The 19,637-nt window shown below is 39.8% G+C and overlaps 2 protein-coding genes across 3 annotated transcripts; one reads left to right on the forward strand and one right to left on the reverse strand.

Moving 5' to 3' along the window:
- The first annotated feature begins 4,428 nt into the window (after nt 1-4,428).
- Nucleotides 4,429-15,216, forward strand: smyd1b (SET and MYND domain containing 1b). Of its 2 annotated transcripts, XM_049579849.1 has the most exons (10): nt 4,429-4,686; nt 5,593-5,769; nt 6,945-7,158; nt 8,949-9,079; nt 9,267-9,305; nt 11,394-11,589; nt 13,452-13,544; nt 13,727-13,890; nt 14,037-14,205; nt 14,911-15,216. In XM_049579849.1, exons 1-10 carry the CDS (start codon nt 4,565-4,567, stop codon nt 15,073-15,075), a joined length of 1,470 nt encoding a protein of 489 aa, XP_049435806.1. In that variant the 5' UTR covers nt 4,429-4,564; the 3' UTR covers nt 15,076-15,216. The 2 variants fall into 2 exon arrangements, with proteins under 2 accessions (XP_049435806.1, XP_049435807.1); XM_049579850.1 differs by lacking the exon at nt 9,267-9,305.
- Nucleotides 15,217-17,395: 2,179 nt separating this feature from the next.
- Nucleotides 17,396-18,341, reverse strand: LOC125890939 (fatty acid-binding protein, liver-type). Its single transcript, XM_049579865.1, has 4 exons — nt 18,184-18,341; nt 17,796-17,968; nt 17,564-17,656; nt 17,396-17,481 (listed from the first exon to the last, which is right to left on the reverse strand). Exons 1-4 carry the CDS (start codon nt 18,248-18,250, stop codon nt 17,431-17,433), a joined length of 384 nt encoding a protein of 127 aa, XP_049435822.1. The 5' UTR covers nt 18,251-18,341; the 3' UTR covers nt 17,396-17,430.
- Between the last annotated feature and the right edge of the window lie 1,296 nt (nt 18,342-19,637).

Genomic DNA, 19,637 nt, shown 5'->3' on the forward strand with positions numbered 1-19,637 from the left:
AAATGTGAAGATATCCTGATTTTTATTACCTGCTCAGTGCAGATCCAGAAGAAAATGTTGGCATTGTACGTTTCTGCAAATTTAATTCATATCATATTAATGTCTCTTGACTCAAGCTACAAATGGATCCTGGTACTGGATCCTACACTTCTTATAACTGAACTCAAAAGCCTCTTTTGTTCGGCCCATCCTGGCTGGTAAACACCCTGTTCTTTCAATCTCCACTCCCCACATGTAATAATTAATAGCATAATTAATAGTCTTAGCTATAAAAACATTTAAAAATTGGAGTGAAATGTCTTGACTGATCTTATGTAATTTAACTCAGTATTGAACATGTTGTCCTGGTTTTGTGTCCAATAAAAAGAAGGATCCTTCTGCTCCTCAGCAGTCTGTAACAGATGTGTCACTCACTCAGTCGGGTTGTGATGCTCGTTGTGACTGCTTATCATCTTAACTTTGCATTTCCTCAAGGCCTCTTCTTCTTTTTTTATATTCTGTCTTATATCTGTGTGACCTGACCTTTTGTTAGATAGCAGCTTCCCTTTCCCCACTCTCTCTGTTTCCCCTCTTATTTACTTCCAGTTTTGTTGTTTTGATATTAATACTTGATTAGTTTTTAGGGACTTGCACACACACAACAATGCACGTTTCTTTTACTCAGTATTTTATCCAGCTGTTCATTGTGGAGCTCTTGTTCCTGATAATTTTATAACTTTGTGTCCTGAGCTTTCTTAAATTCTCTTGGTTTGAGTGTTTCTCCTCCTGTTGGCATTTTTTACGTGCTACAACACCACAACTGAATAAGAGGAGACAACAATACTGTAAAACTACAACAAGTCATTAATCTCCACTGTGAAACAGACTTCTCTGGATTTACATTTCAGTTGTTTTAAATTGTTTAAGCATCACTTTCCCCCCGTTATACTTTCTACTGTTGTATTTTAGCATTTATATAAAAGGTATTTATATGGTATTTATATCCTCATCTGCTACCTTACACCCTCATAGATGTATAGTAATAATCATCTGCACATACTGGAGCTCATTTTTCTCTTTTGCTCTTCCCTTTCTTTACCTGCTGAAGCAGTGAGCAGCACCAGTGTGCCCCCTGCAGGGTTGGAGAGAAACATCCAAGGCCCAAAGCACACATAGGTACATCAAAAACTCAAAAGCATTTCCTTTTGTGGAAAGAAATCCTGTATACAAACATGTCAAGGCTACAGGATTATGTGTGCAACTGAAGGAGATTTTGGTTCAGTTTTTATCCTCTCACTGGACACTTGTAGTTCAGTGTGATCCTCTGATATGATGCATTTACTTACTCCCAAACCCAGTTTTCTATATGTAGGTTAGGGTAGTGTGTTGTCTACAGTATGGTTAACCACTCATCTATAAGCCAGTGCAGTCTTTATGCTGTATACAACTGAACTGGCAAATCTCTGAAGAGGAGGCCTCTGTTTCTGTTACACTTATAGGACTGTCCACGAGGGGGCAGTGGTGTACTGGGCCTTCCACAGCTGCAACACTGCTGTAATCATGGTGGGAACAGACACTGCAGTGAGGAGTACCTGGATCTCGCAGGTCTCTTGGGATTTTCTGGCACCCTTTGGCCAGTATGAGGCGCTGTAACACCTAGCTCCTCTAAGGTGGACCCCAGCTCTTTGTATATCTCTGCCTCCACAAATAACAAAAAGCACAGAGCACACATAAAAAACCTTGTGTGAATCATACATTTTGTTTGTTTTTAAAAATCAGACAATGTATATATGCATATGTTTCTTCACCATGCTTCTCTCATTCCCATTTGTTACGTTCAACAAGCTCTCTAAGCTCTGTACATGCACATATACGCATACAGACATAACATATTGGCAGGCTGTTTTAAGTCACATACAATGAATCACATACCTGGTAACCAGCATGGAGAGGACTATAAAAGCTTTGAGAAAAGAAAAAGAAAAGAAGCTGAAAGGATATACTGTACCTCGAAATTTAACCATCTAGTATACATGTAATATAGAGCACAAGAGGCAACATATGATATTGTCTTCCTGGTTTCCTTCAGGTCCAATGGACACAGACATGCAGAAGGAAATTTGAAGGTTAAAAGGTGTCAATTATCATCTGTTACTCTGCCAGGAGTCTGCAGCCAACTTTTATTAAAGAAATACTGGTACTCACCACTGTTACGTTTAATTCAGGAAGATAATTTCTCTCCCATGCCTCTACGGTGAACGGAAAATTAAAAAAACATTCCTTATGAACTGAAGTCATAGGGGTGTTCAACAACAACAGTAAAACTATATCGAAACATCTGTTTTACAAACTCTCATGCCACTTATGCAGTGTAATTCAAGTGTCATTCATACAGTCGTATGCTCAGTTCTTCCCAAACACATGCATTCTTGGTAAATGCATATTTTGAACACATCTGTATAAACAGCACAGTTACACTACATGTCTGTGTGTGAGACTGTTAATGTGGAAGTGTTTTAAATAGTAAGGTTTTACCAAAAATGCACTTGTTTGGGAAGTATGAAACGTACGACTGGATAAATGAGACTTGGATTATACTGCACAAGAATTGTCTCCAGTTTGGGGTTCTTTGTTCACAGTGTTTTCCTCAGGAATTGAACATAACACAGGGTGAGTATTTGATATACAAATGGTCATATTGGGAGTGACATAAAGAAAGAGTACTGTGGGTACAATGCATGGCAGAGATACAACTGAAACCTTCAAGTTAAAGGGTTAGTACAGACTTTAATGAAGTGTGGTTAACAGATACTGGCTAATACTTGGTCTGTGAAGCACTGCGATACACACCAAGCAGACAAAGTGTGAATAAAAATGTGAGGATGTATGCACATATGGGAGTTTTAATGTGAATATGTTCCCAGGGCTTTAGATACTACTGCTGTGTTACGCCCCTTGGCATGTGATGTTGACGCCAATGGCTCCCTTTAGCATTGTAAGCACTAATATCATAGGTAACTGTACTTGCTTGCGTTTTTTGAAGACGCTTCGCCTCTCATCCAAGAAGCTTCTTCAGTTCTAATTGACTGGTACAAAGTTGCAGGCTATAAACCCTATGTGGGTGGGAACCTTTGCAGAGTTGTAGGGGTCACGTGAGCTCTAAACTAAGAGCTGAAACCAAGAAACTAAGAGCTCACGTGACCCCTACGACCCTGCAAGGGTTCCCACCCACACAGGGTTTATAGCCTGCAACTTCATACCAGTCAATTAGAACTGAAGAAGCTTCTTGGATGAGATGTGAAACGTCTTCAAAAAACGCAAGCAAGTCCAGTTGCCTATGATATTAGCACTTACGATTACCATGACCTGGATGACTGAGAATCTTCACCGACTCCCTTTAGCATCTTTATGAGACACACTAGGCTTTCGACGAACTCAAATCCACAGCAAGTCTTGATGCTGAGAGCAACTGATTATGTATAAAGAAAAAGAAAGTCCATGTGGGCAGGGAGGGAGGGGAGTCAGACACGTCAAACAAAAACAGACTTTCAACCAGGAAACCAGAGGTGGTGTCCCATGTGGAAGCAAAGGTCAATGTGGTTTTAAGGTAACAAAACCCAATTTATGTACAGTTATCGTGCACTGGCATTAAACGTGATTTATTTCCATCACATTATATTCCAAAACATGATCTGTTTCTAAACCTAACCAAGTAGTTTTGTTGCTCAAACCTAATGGCGACTGTTGTGCGTCAAATAGATACACCATAGGGTGCCCTCTGCATCAGTATGAGGCCTGACAAAGTGTCTTTATTTGACCTGAATGAGAACAGCTTGATATGTACAGTATGTCTGTGTGTCAGTCCGTCTTTGTCGCACATGTGGGGGCCAAACCTGGTAGTCCACTCATAAATGGTATGTGGGGTCTGGGGAGCTCAAGCTGGTCCCCTGCTGGACAGTGTTGTGTTGCAACTCATGATGTAATTACAGATAGAGAGAGGGAGTAAGTCATAGAAAGCACCAGAACAGGGTAGAGACAGAGAGATAGACCAGCTCTGTTTCTGTCAACTTCTCGCAGCTGTCCAACGTCACCATGGACTCTTGACAGACAGCCCCAACTGAGGGCCAAAAATAACCCTCAGGGACCAGGCACCTACCAGTTCATGGTCGGGGGTGGGGGGATTTCTGCTAACTAACAAGCCAAAAAGCAAAAAAGTATCACTACTAATTCAAATAAAGAAACAAATCTGAGGGAATGACGTCCAGTTTTAGTGGTGGTATTTCCAGGTGACGCTGGTTGGTTTTATTGACAGATCAAAACATTTTACATTTCACTAGTCTCATGAGACAAATCCACACCCACCCATTCTCTGTGTCTGTTGGTACAGTTCAAGAGGTGGATGGCTATTTTAGTACCTCGGGTGTGGAATGTGCAGTTGTCACTCTTGAACTCAGGAGGCACAGATTGGTCTACGAGTTCCTCAAATACCCGAACGCTGCATTTAGCTTCCCTCTCACTCTGAAACGTTCTTCTCTCACACGTTCACTCACTGCTCACCGGCATCTCAGGAACCAGCACAGCTACCATGGAGAACGTGGCAATATTTGACTCACCTGGAAAGGGGAGGGGCCTGAAGGGGACCAAGGAGTTTTGGGCTGGAGATGTCATCTTCTCCGAGCCCAGCATTGCAGCTGTTGTGTTTGACAGGTACAGTGATGATGCAAAGAGTGGATGTGGATGCTCAGTGGTGGGGGATGTGCTCAGATCTGGCCCTTATGGGGGCGTTTCCGCAGCTGAACAATGTATGTTTTTGTAATTTATTTCTCTAGATTTACAGTGTAACCACAATGTCTTACAATTTCCTGTTGTGGAAGTCTGTAGAGTCTGATTTTGGTCCTTAGGTGGACATTTTTACATAATGCTGGTAACATGAAAGAACAAGCAGTAAATGTCAATAACCCTCTCTGAGACAATCAGAAACAAAAGTCACTAACTTGAAAATGGTGGGATCACTTTCAAAGCAAAGATGGGATGCATCATTTCATCACATACTGTCAACAGTGTTGTTTGTGATGGATTGTGAAAGGGACAAACCAACCATCAAATGTAGAGGACAAAATTATAACGGACGAAAGTTTCAGACTTTTATGTTTAGTTGTATTGTCCTTTAGTGCCAGAATATCCAATACGATATCTAGGGGATCTTTTGAAAATATCTTCATACAGAGGTCTGAGTGAGAACAGGGTGTGAAATACAAGAAAATTAAGGTGTGGTTAAAATGTGGTTTTATATAACATGACAAGCCAGATTTTACAGTCAGAAGCATACCTCATTCTAGTGGTAATTTTTCTGAGGAAGACTGGGAACATCAAGTTGAGAATACTTTGTGATGACATGATGTGATCTGGAAAGAAAGAATGAACTCTCAGCTGAAAGACTGTCTTCAAATTGGTAGAAAGAGAAAAAGTACTTGTCCACCAGTAAAGTACAGCCAACATGCTTAACTCCTCTTTGACGACTATCTCTCAGACTATTGTATCTACAGTATACATGTGCTGTAATATATTGATTATAACCTCTTTCCTTTTTCTCTTTCCTCTCTTTTTCTGCAGTCTAACAGAGCGTATTTGCCACAGCTGTTTCCGCAGACAAGACAAGCTACAGAGGTGCGGCCAGTGCAAATTTGCTCATTATTGTGACAGAACTTGCCAGCGTGCCGGGTGGGCCGAACACAAGCAAGAATGTGGTGCCATCAAAGCTTATGGCAAAGCTCCGAACGAGAACATCCGGTAAGTGGAGGGAACTGGGGGGTGATAAAAAGGTGTTGATGCTTAGTTTTCTTTTCTTTTCTTTTTTGTCAACAATATACAGGTTAATAACCCACAGACTAAGAGAAAGAATTACTCTAGTTTTTCTTTGTAATGTAGACAAAACTGTACTTTACTTTCGGTCAATCCTCATTTGGATGAATAATAAATAATTAAACAATAAATTATAATAATAATAAATAAACTAAAAATAAATTCGCTTTTGGCACATTACATGTGCATGGACAAAGACATTCCTAAAACGTAACTTAACAGAGCAATGATTCAGGCTTATATAGTGTACTTCACACGTCACACAGATGCACCTAACAGAGGGGTCCAAACATCCATAAGGTCTCGCTCTGCAGTGTCTTAACCTTCAGACACCCTAGAGCCTCCTTACGTGCCTGCACGCAGACAGTGAAGGACTGCATTGTACATTTCTGCATTTGTACATTATTTTGTAGTGGATATGTTGAAACATTACGTTTCTCAACAATGCTGCAGTGAAGGTGTGGTTGGTTTGGGCACAAAAACGAGTTGGTTATGGATAGGCAAAGATCAAATTTTGATGAAACACCCACATTTGGTGGCTCAAAAGCCGGTGGAGAAGCAGAGACACTCAGGTTTGGTTGCTCAAACTCTACCAGGACACACAACAGTGTGTCTGTGCCACAAACACCAGTGAAAACGCCAGGAAGGGTCGCCAAAAAATGTGTCTCGCCATCCATCATCCCTTCTACCTACAGATGACAGAATTAGCTCATATACTACATCACAAACATTAAAAACATTGATATGCTATATATGAAATGTACAAATGTAACATATCTGTGGTATGAAGAAACGTACAACGCCAATGTTTTTTCTTGGTGACTAGGCTGTTTTTCACAGTGTATGATTGGTTATCTGTCCTACTAAATCAGAAAAGAAGGTGCAATGTTGATTTTGATCAGAAAATATTAATGCTTAGGGCAACAGCAAGTGGAATTGGATCTTTTTCATGCCACTGTGCACAGTGTTTATTTCTGCCACATCAATTGTTTTGTTTTTTTACCTTAAGAACCCAGATATGTTTTGTTAGTGTCAATAAAAATATTAGTCTCAGTAATGTGTGTCCGATGTAATGGTGACCCTAAGTGCCCTGTCTTCTTTAGTTTGGCGGCCCGTATCCTGTGGCGCCTCGACAAAGATGGGAGTGTGATGTCAGACATGCAGCTGGTCACACTGGAGGAGCTGGAGGACCACATTACTGAGATGCCAGAAGAGGAGATGCAGGACTTAAAAGTGGACATCCACAACTTCCTGGACTACTGGCCGCGTACCAGCAAGCAGCACACGATTGACAGTGTGTCACATTTATTTGGAGTGGTGAGTTTATATGTGTTGTCACTTTATTGGCCATGTCTCATTTTCTCAAGTTGTGTCCCAAATCAGGGGCTTTGTTCCTCAGAGGACAGAAAGACAGGGAGCTGAACCTGCTCCTCTGCACCAAATTAGACAGTCCGGCCTCACAGAGTCTTCATTTGTCCTTGTCAACTCGTAAAATCAAATATTTTCATGTTCACCAGCAGCACAAAGCAGTAAAAAGCAGTGGTACACTCAGGCATGTTTTTTCATATCTTAGTTTACGACACAAGTTGTATATTTAATTTTAAAGTGGAAGGACAGCTGGAACATGAAGCACCCGGTTGATAGTAAATGTTAAATATTCACAAAAGTTATATCTGTCTGTGCTTGGCAACATGTCTCAGCTGTAATAACAACAAACAGAGGAGTTTATACACCCTGGAGTGCAGATCATGTGTGGTATCTACAAGTGGCTAACCTGGTGATAGATGTCATGAGTTGACAAAACTGCCCAAGTTAACCTTTAATCAACCCACTAAGGGTAGTAAAGGGCTTAAAATTCAGGAAAAAAAGAAAAGAAATGGCTGCAGTTCTAGTTTACAATGGGACATGTGGTTCCCAGCCTTTTCATCTTGTGACAAAGTGAAGTAATATAATTTATACAGTAGTTTGACCAAAGAGCTATATTCCCTTTAAATACGGTTTCATTTACAAACATTTGAGAGGCCTGAAGTATTCCACACTAAAAAGAAAGACAAACATAATTTGTGTTGCTGAAGAATTTGTGCTCATTTCATATCCAGTTTATCACCTTAATACCCTTTAGATTTATCTTGTGACTGCGTACAATAGTAGGAATTACATGTTGGTTTGACATTGATTTATTTTTGTCCATAAATGGGCAGTTCACCCCAAAATCAAAATACATATTTTTCCTCTTGCCTGTGATGCTATTTATCAGTCTAGATTGTTTTGGTGTGAGTTGTGAGTGTTATCGGCTGTAGAGATTTCTGCCTTCTCTCCAATATAATGGAACTAGATGGCACTCAGCTTGTGGTGCTCAAAGTGTTCAAAAATACATCTGAAAAACTCAACAACAATGTCTCTTCCCATAAATCATGACCTGGTTACTCAAGACAATCCACAGACCTTGTTGTGAGCAGTTTCACTGAGGAACTATTTTCTTTCTGCCCACCAACTGTATCACTGTGCAGAAGGAATGGTGCATCTATTGCTACGCTAACTAATGTTACAGCTCAGCCGAGGAGGACGATATTAATGTTTACATCTTGTGCTGTCACGAGCACAAGCTTCTCATCCATGAGTAGATGTATGTTTCCTGTTCTGTGGTGATATAGTGGGTGGGTGTAGTTCAGTAGACAGAAAATAGTTCCTACAGGAAACCGCTCACAATAAGGTCTGTGGATTATCTTGAGTAACCAGGTCATGATGTCTGGAAAGAGACATTGCTGTTGAGCTTTTCAAATGAATTTCGGGGCTGCTTTGAGCACCACAAGCCATCTAGTTCCATTATATTCGAGAGAAGGCAGACATCTCTACAGTCGATATCTCCAACACTCGGCAACTCACACCAAAACAACCTGAATAGCTCTACAGCAAAGAGGAAGAATGTAATTTGGATTTTGGGGGTGAACTGTCCCTTTAAAAATGAAAGGAAAATCTAAAGCAAACAATGAAGAATACTTTTTTTTTAATCTCACTGTACACAAGTTGCAAAAACACCCTCAATTGTTTTTCTCGCACATTTAACAGCTCTGTGTCCACATTAATGTTTCCCCTCTTTCTCTCAGATTAACTGTAACGGTTTCACTTTGAGCGACCAGAGGGGCCTCCAGGCAGTGGGAGTTGGTCTCTTCCCAAATTTGTGTTTAGTGAATCATGACTGCTGGCCCAACTGCACTGTGATCCTCAACCACGGCAAGTAAGTCAAACAAACAAAACAAAACAACACTTTTGTTTTCTCTGTCCTTTAAAAATGTAATTTTATTCAGCTCATTGCAAATGTTTTCAGAGTTTTGTGTGTGTGTATGTGTTTGCGTGCTATTGTGCGTGAATGTGTGTTTGTCAGGTTGTATTTGGTGTAAAACTGCTTCCTGTTTGTCTTTCAGTCAATCGGCTGTGAATACTATGTTTCATTCTCAACGGAGGTGCGTTACCTCAACCTCAGCCTTTCTAAAGTGTTATATATTAAAGCACCATTGAGACTATCACACTAAATAACTGCCATCCCCCCACCCACTCCCATCCACAGTCAGTAGTGCCCTGTAGTATGCACTGTAGGTTTTATACGTAAATATGCTATCATGCTACTTGAATGCTCTAACCTTTACTCAGCCTATTTAGTATAACAAAAGGCTGGTATGAGTTTGTTCTGTCCACACAAAGTTTTCCTCGTGCTGCTGGTTTGTCACTTTGTGTGCTTGTCCACGTGTGATTACAATGTTTGTCCGTCCATCATGTCACAGATTGCTGTCTATTAGAAGCGTTTCTCATTTATAACAACCGTCATTAGTTCACCTCTAACACCGTGTAACGCCAGACTTAAACTATATTTCCACATAGTTATTATTTTTTAAGTTAAATATCCTTAAGTACTTCATATTTAAGCCCTTTATTACATTTTTTGCATTTTTTAACATTTACTAAATATGGATAATATGGTGGCTGACAACGGCAAATGCACTCAAACAGCCCCCACCAGGACTAACCACTGCACCTGGAGGGACAGGGCCTTTTCCGTTGCTGCTCCCACCCTCTGGAACTCACTCCCTAAAGACTTCAGAGACTCCTCCTCATTCTCCACCTTCAAGAAAACCCTTAAAACGCACATTTCAAAACTGCCTACAACCTCTAAATTCAGTGTATTTTGCCCCTTTCTGCATTATTTCCCTCTCTACCTGCCGATGCATTTTTTTTTTGACCGTGTTGTTGTTCTCTGTAAAGTGTCGCTGAGTATCCGGAAATGCGCTATGTAAATACAATGTATTATTAATAATATTATTATTATTATTACTACTCTATTAGGAGAAACCTGCTGCAGTGTCGGAAAGAATGCCAATGCCAGAAACTTCCTGTAAATGAAAAAATGTGCTGCATATAGTCAAACAAAGTCAGTGGCCCTCGGTGCCACCCTTTAGGTGTGAGGTATGAGATGTGATGTGTTAGGTGTGAGGTGACGAATGTCACCTGACGTGATGCAACGTTAGTAACAAACATACATATTTTGTGCCAAACCGTTTTGAAGTTTTTTCTTAAACCTAACCACATTTGTTTTTTACAGAAACCTAAGGAAGTTAGACTAAAAACAACTTTCCAAGTAGCTTCTTCTTTTTTTTCTTTTTTTAAAAATATGTTTTTGGGCATTTTTGCCTTTAATGGATGCTGCTGCGGCAACAGCCTTGTATGCAGCAAAGGGCCACAGGCTGACTCTACCCAGGCTGCTAACAGCCTTATCTAAGTTTATTTTGAAAAGAGACTGTATGCATGAGTGGAAATGAGTGGAAACTGTAGGCCTGCATTTCCCATGAAAACGGAACTTTATTTTGAAACGACACGTCTTTAAATTGACATGTCTTCCTTGAGCATCCAAAAGTGACCCAGGAGAGGTTACTAAAGCAACATATTTTGACAAGTAAGGCCACTGACCATTGGTATTAAATGAGTTGGGAGTGTACATTTGCAGCGTGCTTGCTGCTGATGTATTTGTTTTGCTGCACATTTTTTCATTTGTAGCATATTTCATTGATATTTGTTTCTCGATTTTCGGATTTGTTTTTGAACTGGCACTGTTTCTGAAGTTGCAGCACACTTCGCGTGAGGGAAATGTTTTGTTTTGTAGTACGTGTGCCCTTGTCAGCCATTCTAGAGTAGTTTTTTCAAACATTTGTTATATGTGCCTATAAATCCTTCATTTCTCAAGAAATAAAACAAATCAAATGGGAAAAAATTAAATTAACTAAACAATAAATGAAAGTAAATATCTACTAAAAATGGTCCAGACTTGTATAAAATATTCAGCTGCTTTAACGTCAATAAATTCAAATTCATTCACAGAATTAATGAGCTGAATTTTGGCTTAAGTGTGAAATAATCTTTATTAACACTGATTCCGTCAATCCTTCAACTGGACTGACTGAACTGAAAGCCACATTGTGGAGCAGGGTTTCACCATCAAACAAAAACAGTAAATGACAAATTAAATTCTGCTCCTATTTAACTGTGTTTCTCTTCTTCAGGATTGAACTGCGCTCTTTAGGTAAGATTGAAGAGGGAGAGGAGCTGACAGTCTCATATGTGGACTACTTGAATTTGTCAGAGGAGAGACGAAGGAAGCTGAAAGCACAATACTTCTTTGACTGCACGTGTGAGCACTGCAAGAACCACACCAAAGACGACTTAAAGCTGGCAGGAAGGGAGGTGGACGGAGTCAAGGTTTGTGTCTCTGTACATGTTTGTCTTTGTGTTGAGTTTAATGTTGAGTTTCATGAACCAGGAGATTAATTTTTGTACTGCGCAAGGCAGGAAAGGACAAAATCTCTCACTACATGTACAAGTACTGACACAAGTGATAAGGGCAGATGAGAAACATGAGACGCAGCGCCGCAGGGACTATTTTAAGCCAAGATAACCCTCAGTGGATTCAACTTCCAAACTATGTGTAACGACGTGCATTCACCCATGTGAGGTCATAGGTGTAGATTTTTCAGGGAACACGTCTCCCTCAATATTTAGAACAAGTGCCTTTGTCCCTCCCAATAAAAACATGAAAGGACTTTTACTTTGAAAAACATAAACACCAATGGATGCAGAAAGGGCACAAATTGGTGCATAAAATGTTCACCAGAATGCAGGAAATTAAATGTTTAATGCTCAAAATTTTCTGGCTGAGACCCCCAAACCTCCTGTTTCATAGAAAACATACACCCTCATTTGAGGTAGAGAAAAAACGTACTTCAAGACAATGTTTTACCACGTGGCAGGAATTATTATCTTATCCATTTTATATTATATCGTTTATAGTTTAACTGGTGCAAATGATCAGTTCCATTTAATACTCTGAGATGTGTAAATCAATGCACGCCATAAAAGTGGAGCAATTCCTTGTCCTTGAATGATACGGCTTGACATTATCTTAATCTGTGAACCACACACACACACACACGCACACACACCACACACACTGTGTAGTGTATTGTAGATTATAAGTGTGGGTCAGAAGTTATAAATAGCATGTGTCAGGAACTATCAGCAGAAAACAAGTTCAAGGAGTGTATTGGTTTATTTTAAACTATATAACTTTGATGTGTTGACCACAGCTGTTATGATATGCCAGCTTTGCATGCCTGATAATGACCATAAAAACTATGAATTGTCTTTTAATCATATATGAGAGGAAACTATTAGCAAAATACACATTCAGGTCTTGGACAGGACCCAATCAGCAGGTCAAAGGTCTTCTTAAGATAAAAATTATCAGGCCTTTGCCTTTATGGACTTAGTCAAGGCAACCCTGGGTTTCTCAAAAGAAATAGTGTGTGCTCTTGCATGGTGATGTTTGCACAAGTTTTTGCCCCTATTCCAAAATAGAATAGAATATATCTTTATTGTCCACCATGGTTGGAAATTTGTCTTCGGCTCACCAAACACAAAAGACAACATTGTAAAGCAAACAGTCCATAAGGCAAGCAAATAGTGTCATTACAAAACACGTAACACCTTAAATCAGCACATTGTGTGTCTGTGGTTTAAAACTCAATCAATCATTTGGTTGAGTTAAGGATACTGATGGCACTCGGGATGAAGGACTTCTTAAATACATTTTTGGTTGCCAGAGAGACTCTATAGGTCCCTCTTTCATTCCTTCGACCATATTTAAAATGTCAGCAGTGCAAAATTTGCACATTTAAAAACCTGTTAATATCCAAGTCTTTCATAATGTTTGAAAGAAGGTGTGTTTCTTCTTTAAACCAACAATGTGGGCTTTTCTTGTGGGCATGCATCTCTACCCCAGCCTTGGAAACTGTTCAAGTGTACAATGCATCCATGAAATCACACTGAGTCCACCATAAACAGGCAAAAGGCTATGTGCTGCTGTGTGCAAATGTGCTGTAAACATGCCCAAACAATGCTCCTAAAGCCTGAATAACACCAGCATATCACATATGTCTTAAATTCAGAATAGTGTAAAAATTAGAATGATGGTGGAATATTAGAGTGCATGTCAGTGTGTTACGTGATGAGTGGTGCAGCAGTTCTTGATTCCCTCATTAAAATGTGATCAATGTGTCCCATAGCCTACAGAGGCAGAGGTGAAAGAGGCAACAGATTACTGCTATCAAATGCTGGAGAAGATGGACAAAGCTCGATTAAATGGAGACTACCATGAGGTATTGTGTCAAATCATTTACAACACTAACAAAACACAGATTAAGTAGCTCCATAAATATATATTTTTGTTATCACACAACAGAATTCAAGCCTTATTTCCTTTTTTTCCTCACCAGTGCTCTATCCTACTTCCATGTTTTTTTTTAAGATTTTTCTTATCATGTTGTTTGTTTCTCTTCAGGTGGTAAAAATCTGCAAGGAATGCATAGCGAAAACAGAGCCCGTTTTGGCTGACACTCACATCTACCAGCTGAGGATATGGAGCACACTGAGTGAGGTGCAAGCTTACCTGCAGTTCTTCAATGATGCTGCAGATTATGCCCGCAAAATGGTGGACGGATACATGTGAGTGCAGAGATACTGAGATATCTGGTGTGGTACACATAAGGCTCTATTTCTGTCCAGTCATTATGATAAACACACTGAGTCTCTAGTGTAAAAAACAATCAGTTAATAACTACTCAAATAAAATAAATATCTTCCCCTGACAGGAAACTGTACCACCCGAACAATGCTGCTCTCGGTATGGCTGCATTGCGAGCAGGAGTGGCACACTGGCAAGCTGGGGAGATTGAGGTCGGCCACGGGATGATCTGCAAGGCCTACGCCATTCTCATGATCACCCACGGCGCAACGCATCCCATCACCAAGGACCTGGAGGTAAATGCCTAAACTCAACAGCAATGTCTTTTTCCAGAAATCATGACCTGGTTACTCAAAATAATCCACAGACCTTGTTGTGAGCAGTTTCATGTTGGAACTATTTTCGGTCTACTGAACTACATCCACCTTTTCTAAAAAAAAAATTCCAGTCATGTTGTATTGTTTTTGGGCATTTTTTAAATTATTAAAAATTGAAGGCAACTTGTACCAGTGTTTATGATTTATACTACACTAACGTTACTATTAACTATGCATATTCAGTGTAACTCATCTAGATTCTTTCAGTACTTGTAATAGATCTAGATGCAACAGCCTCTGTCATGGTGATTTGTTGTGTCTTTATTTACACGATTTAGCCATTCTGCGGGTGTGTTTTGTGGTCGGAAAGTGTTTCGCCACAACATTATGTTGCATATCATGTTAAACAGTTCAACTCCACTTTCATGCAGAACATCAGGGAATTGCCTGGCAGTTTTTAGCAGTCATTTTTACTGGTAAATGTGAGACATTTGTGTGACACGTCTGCATCTTCAAAACCAGAAACAAGGAAGCCGGTTTTGTGGTCTGACAAAATTTCAAGGATGTGCAGAAAAGATTGGTTGAATTTGAATTGTTATGATCACAATATCCTTGAGGCTGACCATAGCTAACTTACAAGTCAACGTTTTTTGTGCTGATGTGTCCTTCCTGATATGTCCACAGGCGATGCGCATGCAGACAGAAATGGAGCTGAGGATGTTCAAGCAGAACGAGTACGTTTACCACAGTATGAGGGAGGCAGCTCTGAAGAACAAACCAATGACCATGATGCACGAACCCATGTCTGTGGAGGAGGGAATCAAGAATCTCTTCCACCGGAGGAAGTAAACCGATCAAAAGAAACTCCTAATGTTTACTGTCAACAGTTTTCTGAGTGTTGGTGTGTGCGTCTACACATTTAGTCACATGATCATTTTCTGTTTGTCACTTTTGTAGTTACGCTTTTCATTAAAATGATGCCACTTCAAACTTGTGCATTTTGTTTTTAATACTCCAACTTTCACTACAGAAATTCATAATGTAGAAAGACATGTTCTTTTTCTTAATTATGCACTGAAGGTACCTCATTAGCAGGAACACAAAGTCCTTAAATTACAGAATGTTCTTGTTAAATGGTTGGTTCCAACTGTGTCCCAGAGCATCAACAGTATTTAATACTTAAACCCTGAATAAGGCAAAGTTTTAACTCCCAACACTCAAGAATGCCTCCAGCTTTTTAACACTTGTTGCCTGCACACATGTGATGAAAGTGATGTTTCATTGAGATTGTTACTTATTATCCTTTGTTTGAAAGACTTTTAATCCCAGTACTCCCCTTTCAATACACCAACCCATGGGCTTTTCTTCTGCATTCTCAGCCCAGGGCTAATTTTGCCCCTTTCCACACACACACACACACACACACACACACACACACACACACAGTTTACCTGCGTTACTTAAGTCACACTGCACTTCTGCTAGCCCTGGGTTGAATGTCAGTTGAAGCATGTTACTCATATAACATCCTAAATTCTATTGCTTACGTAGCTCCATGTCACGCTGACAACTTTTGAACCCACCTTGTGACCTCCGGAGCAGGACCAGCAAACCCTTGCTTAAATTGGCAGTTTGAAAAGCCTGCCAGTGTACTACAGTCACCGTTACACCTGGGCAGTGGCACCCCCAGGATGTTTTTCACAGGGTGGCCAGATGGAGGTACTGAAAATCTTTAGGTGGCACACCAAAACCAAAAGCTGTAACCACATTTCAGGAATTATACACTGTTGAAGTATGGGCGAGTTATAACAGTCAGGAGTTATGGAATTGCAAACTGATATACTTGGTTTCTTGTCTTGCAGCCAATATTACTTAAAAATGTGCATAGACCAATACAGACCAACACTGGTACAATTAACACTGAGTTCCACAGCAGTCCTGTTTTAATACATTACACATCTTTCCATGTTAGGCATCCAATTGCTCTTCAAAAAGGGCATTTATTTGTTCTTCAAAGAGGGCTGGTTGTTCTTTTCAAAGGACAAACAGCTTTAATTTGAAAGTACCTGGTTAGGGATAAACATTAACTGGGAACAGGCCTTCCAAGTTTAGGAGGCTCATGGGTACACCTAGAACCCATTTTAAGTCAGATATCATGAGATCTTAAAGTGGCCATTCCAGTTGTTCCCTTGCCAAAATTTAGCAGTTGTATCAGCGGCTATGGCACCACATCCTGGGACGAATCAGTTTTATGCAGTTTGCCACATGGAAAAAGGTGTCAATTGTTTCAGCCTTCTTTTAAACAAGGTAGCATATTCATGAAGTGGGCAGTATTGCAGACAATTTCAGAGTACAAAACAAGTTTGATATTAACTGTTTGAGTATGTAAAGTGTAGGAGCCAAAATTAAAGGGAGACAATTTTACAATTGTATTCAGTCTCTCCAACTTTTACATGTAATGCAGTGTGGCCCAAAAGGGTTTAGACAGAGGCATTTTATGGAAGCAGTGTGTTTGACAGCTGAAACCCATCTAGGGAAAGCAACCTTTTGAGAAGCCAGAAAACTCAGTGCTAACAGATATTGCCAAACTATGTGTACAAGCTGAATACTGTTGGGGCCACTAGCTTTTGACTGTACCCAGCTGCTGGGTAAAGTCCCCACACTTATCAGCAGGTGGTGCCTCGACTCCCTGCACAGGTCACCACCCTTTTTCTGCAGCAAGTCAGACTACCCCTGCTGTCCACTGGGTGTTTCTGCACCCTGTTCCATGTCAGCTCAACCCTCCAGCATACAAATCTGTAAGTCATACAACTGGCAACCCCCAATTGTCAGTTTCATTCATCTTGTGAAGCTTTCCACTTCCAGACATGGTCCAATTCTATACTGCCGCTTCCTCTGTTGAGAGAGGAAGTCACACAAGCCATGTGCAGATGTGGTGCGCAATTCTAGTTTTTGTACAATTCCAACAAGAGTTGAAGTAGCCCCTTTAAAAACACATTTTCTATTATGTAATCAGTTCACTCAACTCCCTGCAGTCAGGAAAAGTGACCTTTCACCAGTTCAAGCTACGTCACATCGATTAACGGCTCATTTGATGTTGGAAGTGACACCTGCCAGCATCTACTTTGACATTCAGTGCCAGTTTAGTTCAAAGAGACAGAGACAGCTGTGCCTTTTTATGTTTTTATTATCCCAAGTGCACATTTACACACGTTTGCTTATCCTCTTGTATACAATGTTGCCAAGAGTCATAGTCTGAGGGGAGAAAAAAAAAAGAAATTATAAAGCTGAAGAGTCTTGCAACAGTGAATTGCAGAAATTAGATTTGTCTACTCACATTGGCAATCGTGTTCCCATCCACCAGTTCTGTGACGGATTCGATTCCCTTCAGGGAGACCTTCAGCTTGTTGCCATCACGATGAACCACCCCCTTTTATAGAGGCAGATTAGAGGTTAATTTTTAAATCAGGAAGTTGTGCAATTCTTGACCAGTGTTCAGTAATTTTTTTTTGGGGGGGGGGGGGGGGTCATCTTTTAAATGAATCACTAAATTTAGTATCAGCTCTTACCTTGGCCTTCTCCCCAGTGAGGGTCTCCAGCTCTGCCTCCTTTCCAATGGTGAAGGTGTTGACGATGACCTTTGAGCCAGTGGTGATGGTCACTTTGAAGTCGTCACCATTCTCCTCAATCTCAGAGATGCTCTTAATGTCTTTGCCTTTCTGGATGAGCTCATCAGGGATACCTTAAGGTAGAGAAGCAACTGCGTAAGAAAACTTAATGTTGCAATTCCTTAGCTGACAGTTTGACAAGTTGGCTGATTGTGTAATTGCCAAAACTTTCCATGTTCCAACTTTGTCAGTGAACAGCCTAGTAACAAACACTCTAAAAAAACTACAGTATAAACACTTCTAAAGATACTGATTTTAAAACATTTATCAAAGAAAGTTTAATTCTTACCAACGGCCTTCATGAAAGGCTCAAAGTTCTCCTGAGACTCCAGCTGGTACTTTCCAGAGAAAGACATGGTTGCAGACAGAGAAGGTAAGAGTGAGAAGTGGCTTGCTGCCTGTTTTATACTCTCACACTGGCAGTACTGCAATCATTAACCCCAGGTGTCTCAAATTAAGGCAACTCCAGCCCACTTCAAGATCCACCACAACAGATAAGAGAGAGATAAAAGAGGTGCAGGGTGACGAGACTGAAGTTAGACAACCATTAACACAGAGGTGAAAATAGTGTGTGCAGTATTTTGAAGTCAAAATGCTGGTCACTTGTGGTTCATGCGTGGAAAAAGAATGTAATGATCTCATTCAGAGTCACACGAACATCTGATGACACTGCACGAATCGAACCTCTAAAAGCTGCTGAGTGGACACACTGCTCAGGTTTGCTTTCTTTCCTTCCTCCACTTTCTGTTCCTTCTTTTCATCCTTTCTCTCTGCTTTCCCCCTTTTGTTTTTCCTTTAGCCAATTCTTTCATAACTCCCCTTCTGTCCTGTTCTAAATTCTTATATACTAAGTTTTTCTTGTCTTTTTTCGGTGCACCTTTATGTGAAATAATATCTAAGATGGAGTTTTACAGAAGACATTTTTTGTCTTTGAGAGCTGAATGTCATACTTTTTAAAGTTTGCCTGCAAGCAATCGAGGTATATCAGGGGAAACATTTTCCCTTACTTTGTCTATAACAGAGAAAACACAGATAACATTTTGAAAAGAAAAAAATGAATTAAGGTTTCATATATTCGTGCAAAAAAAAAAGGATAAAAACTTTATAAAAATCAGATAAAGGTTGCTCTTCATTCGAGGTTAACAACTGGCAGTTTTCCACCACAACGTTCCTGTTACTTTCACAGTGCTCCTGCTCTAATATACACATTTAAGATACACACATATAATTGTATACTTTATTATATGTTTTATACTTCATAACAAGGTTTTCCAGCTGGCACCAGACATCTCTATGACTTCAGAAAGGCATTGGACTCTTACGTCAGAACAGAAGCTCTAAAAAATGTAATTATTCTACGCCAAGATGCGATTAGCATGAGACATTTGAAAGATGTTGGATTTTGGTTACTTAACAATACAGCTACAAAGCCTGCAAAATATTAGTGTCATCTGTGGTCAGTATTTTTATTTTTATTTTTTTGTAATTTACTTTTTTATTGGAATTTAACATTAAACTTAAACTGTATGCGTACATCAGATGTTCGATAAAATACATTAAAATAGAAAAAATAAATAAATAAATAAATAAATAAATAAAATAATACAAAAAAAAAAAAATAACAAGGGAAAAGTTTGAACAGTTAGGGAGCGATCTTTCCTTACAATATACTCAATGATTTGAAAAAATAAAATCAGGCCTATGGGGTTTTACATAACTGACCCATTTTTGTCGTCAGAATTT

This window comes from Epinephelus fuscoguttatus, linkage group LG6 (assembly GCF_011397635.1).
Source record: "Epinephelus fuscoguttatus linkage group LG6, E.fuscoguttatus.final_Chr_v1".
NCBI lineage: Eukaryota > Metazoa > Chordata > Actinopteri > Perciformes > Serranidae > Epinephelus > Epinephelus fuscoguttatus.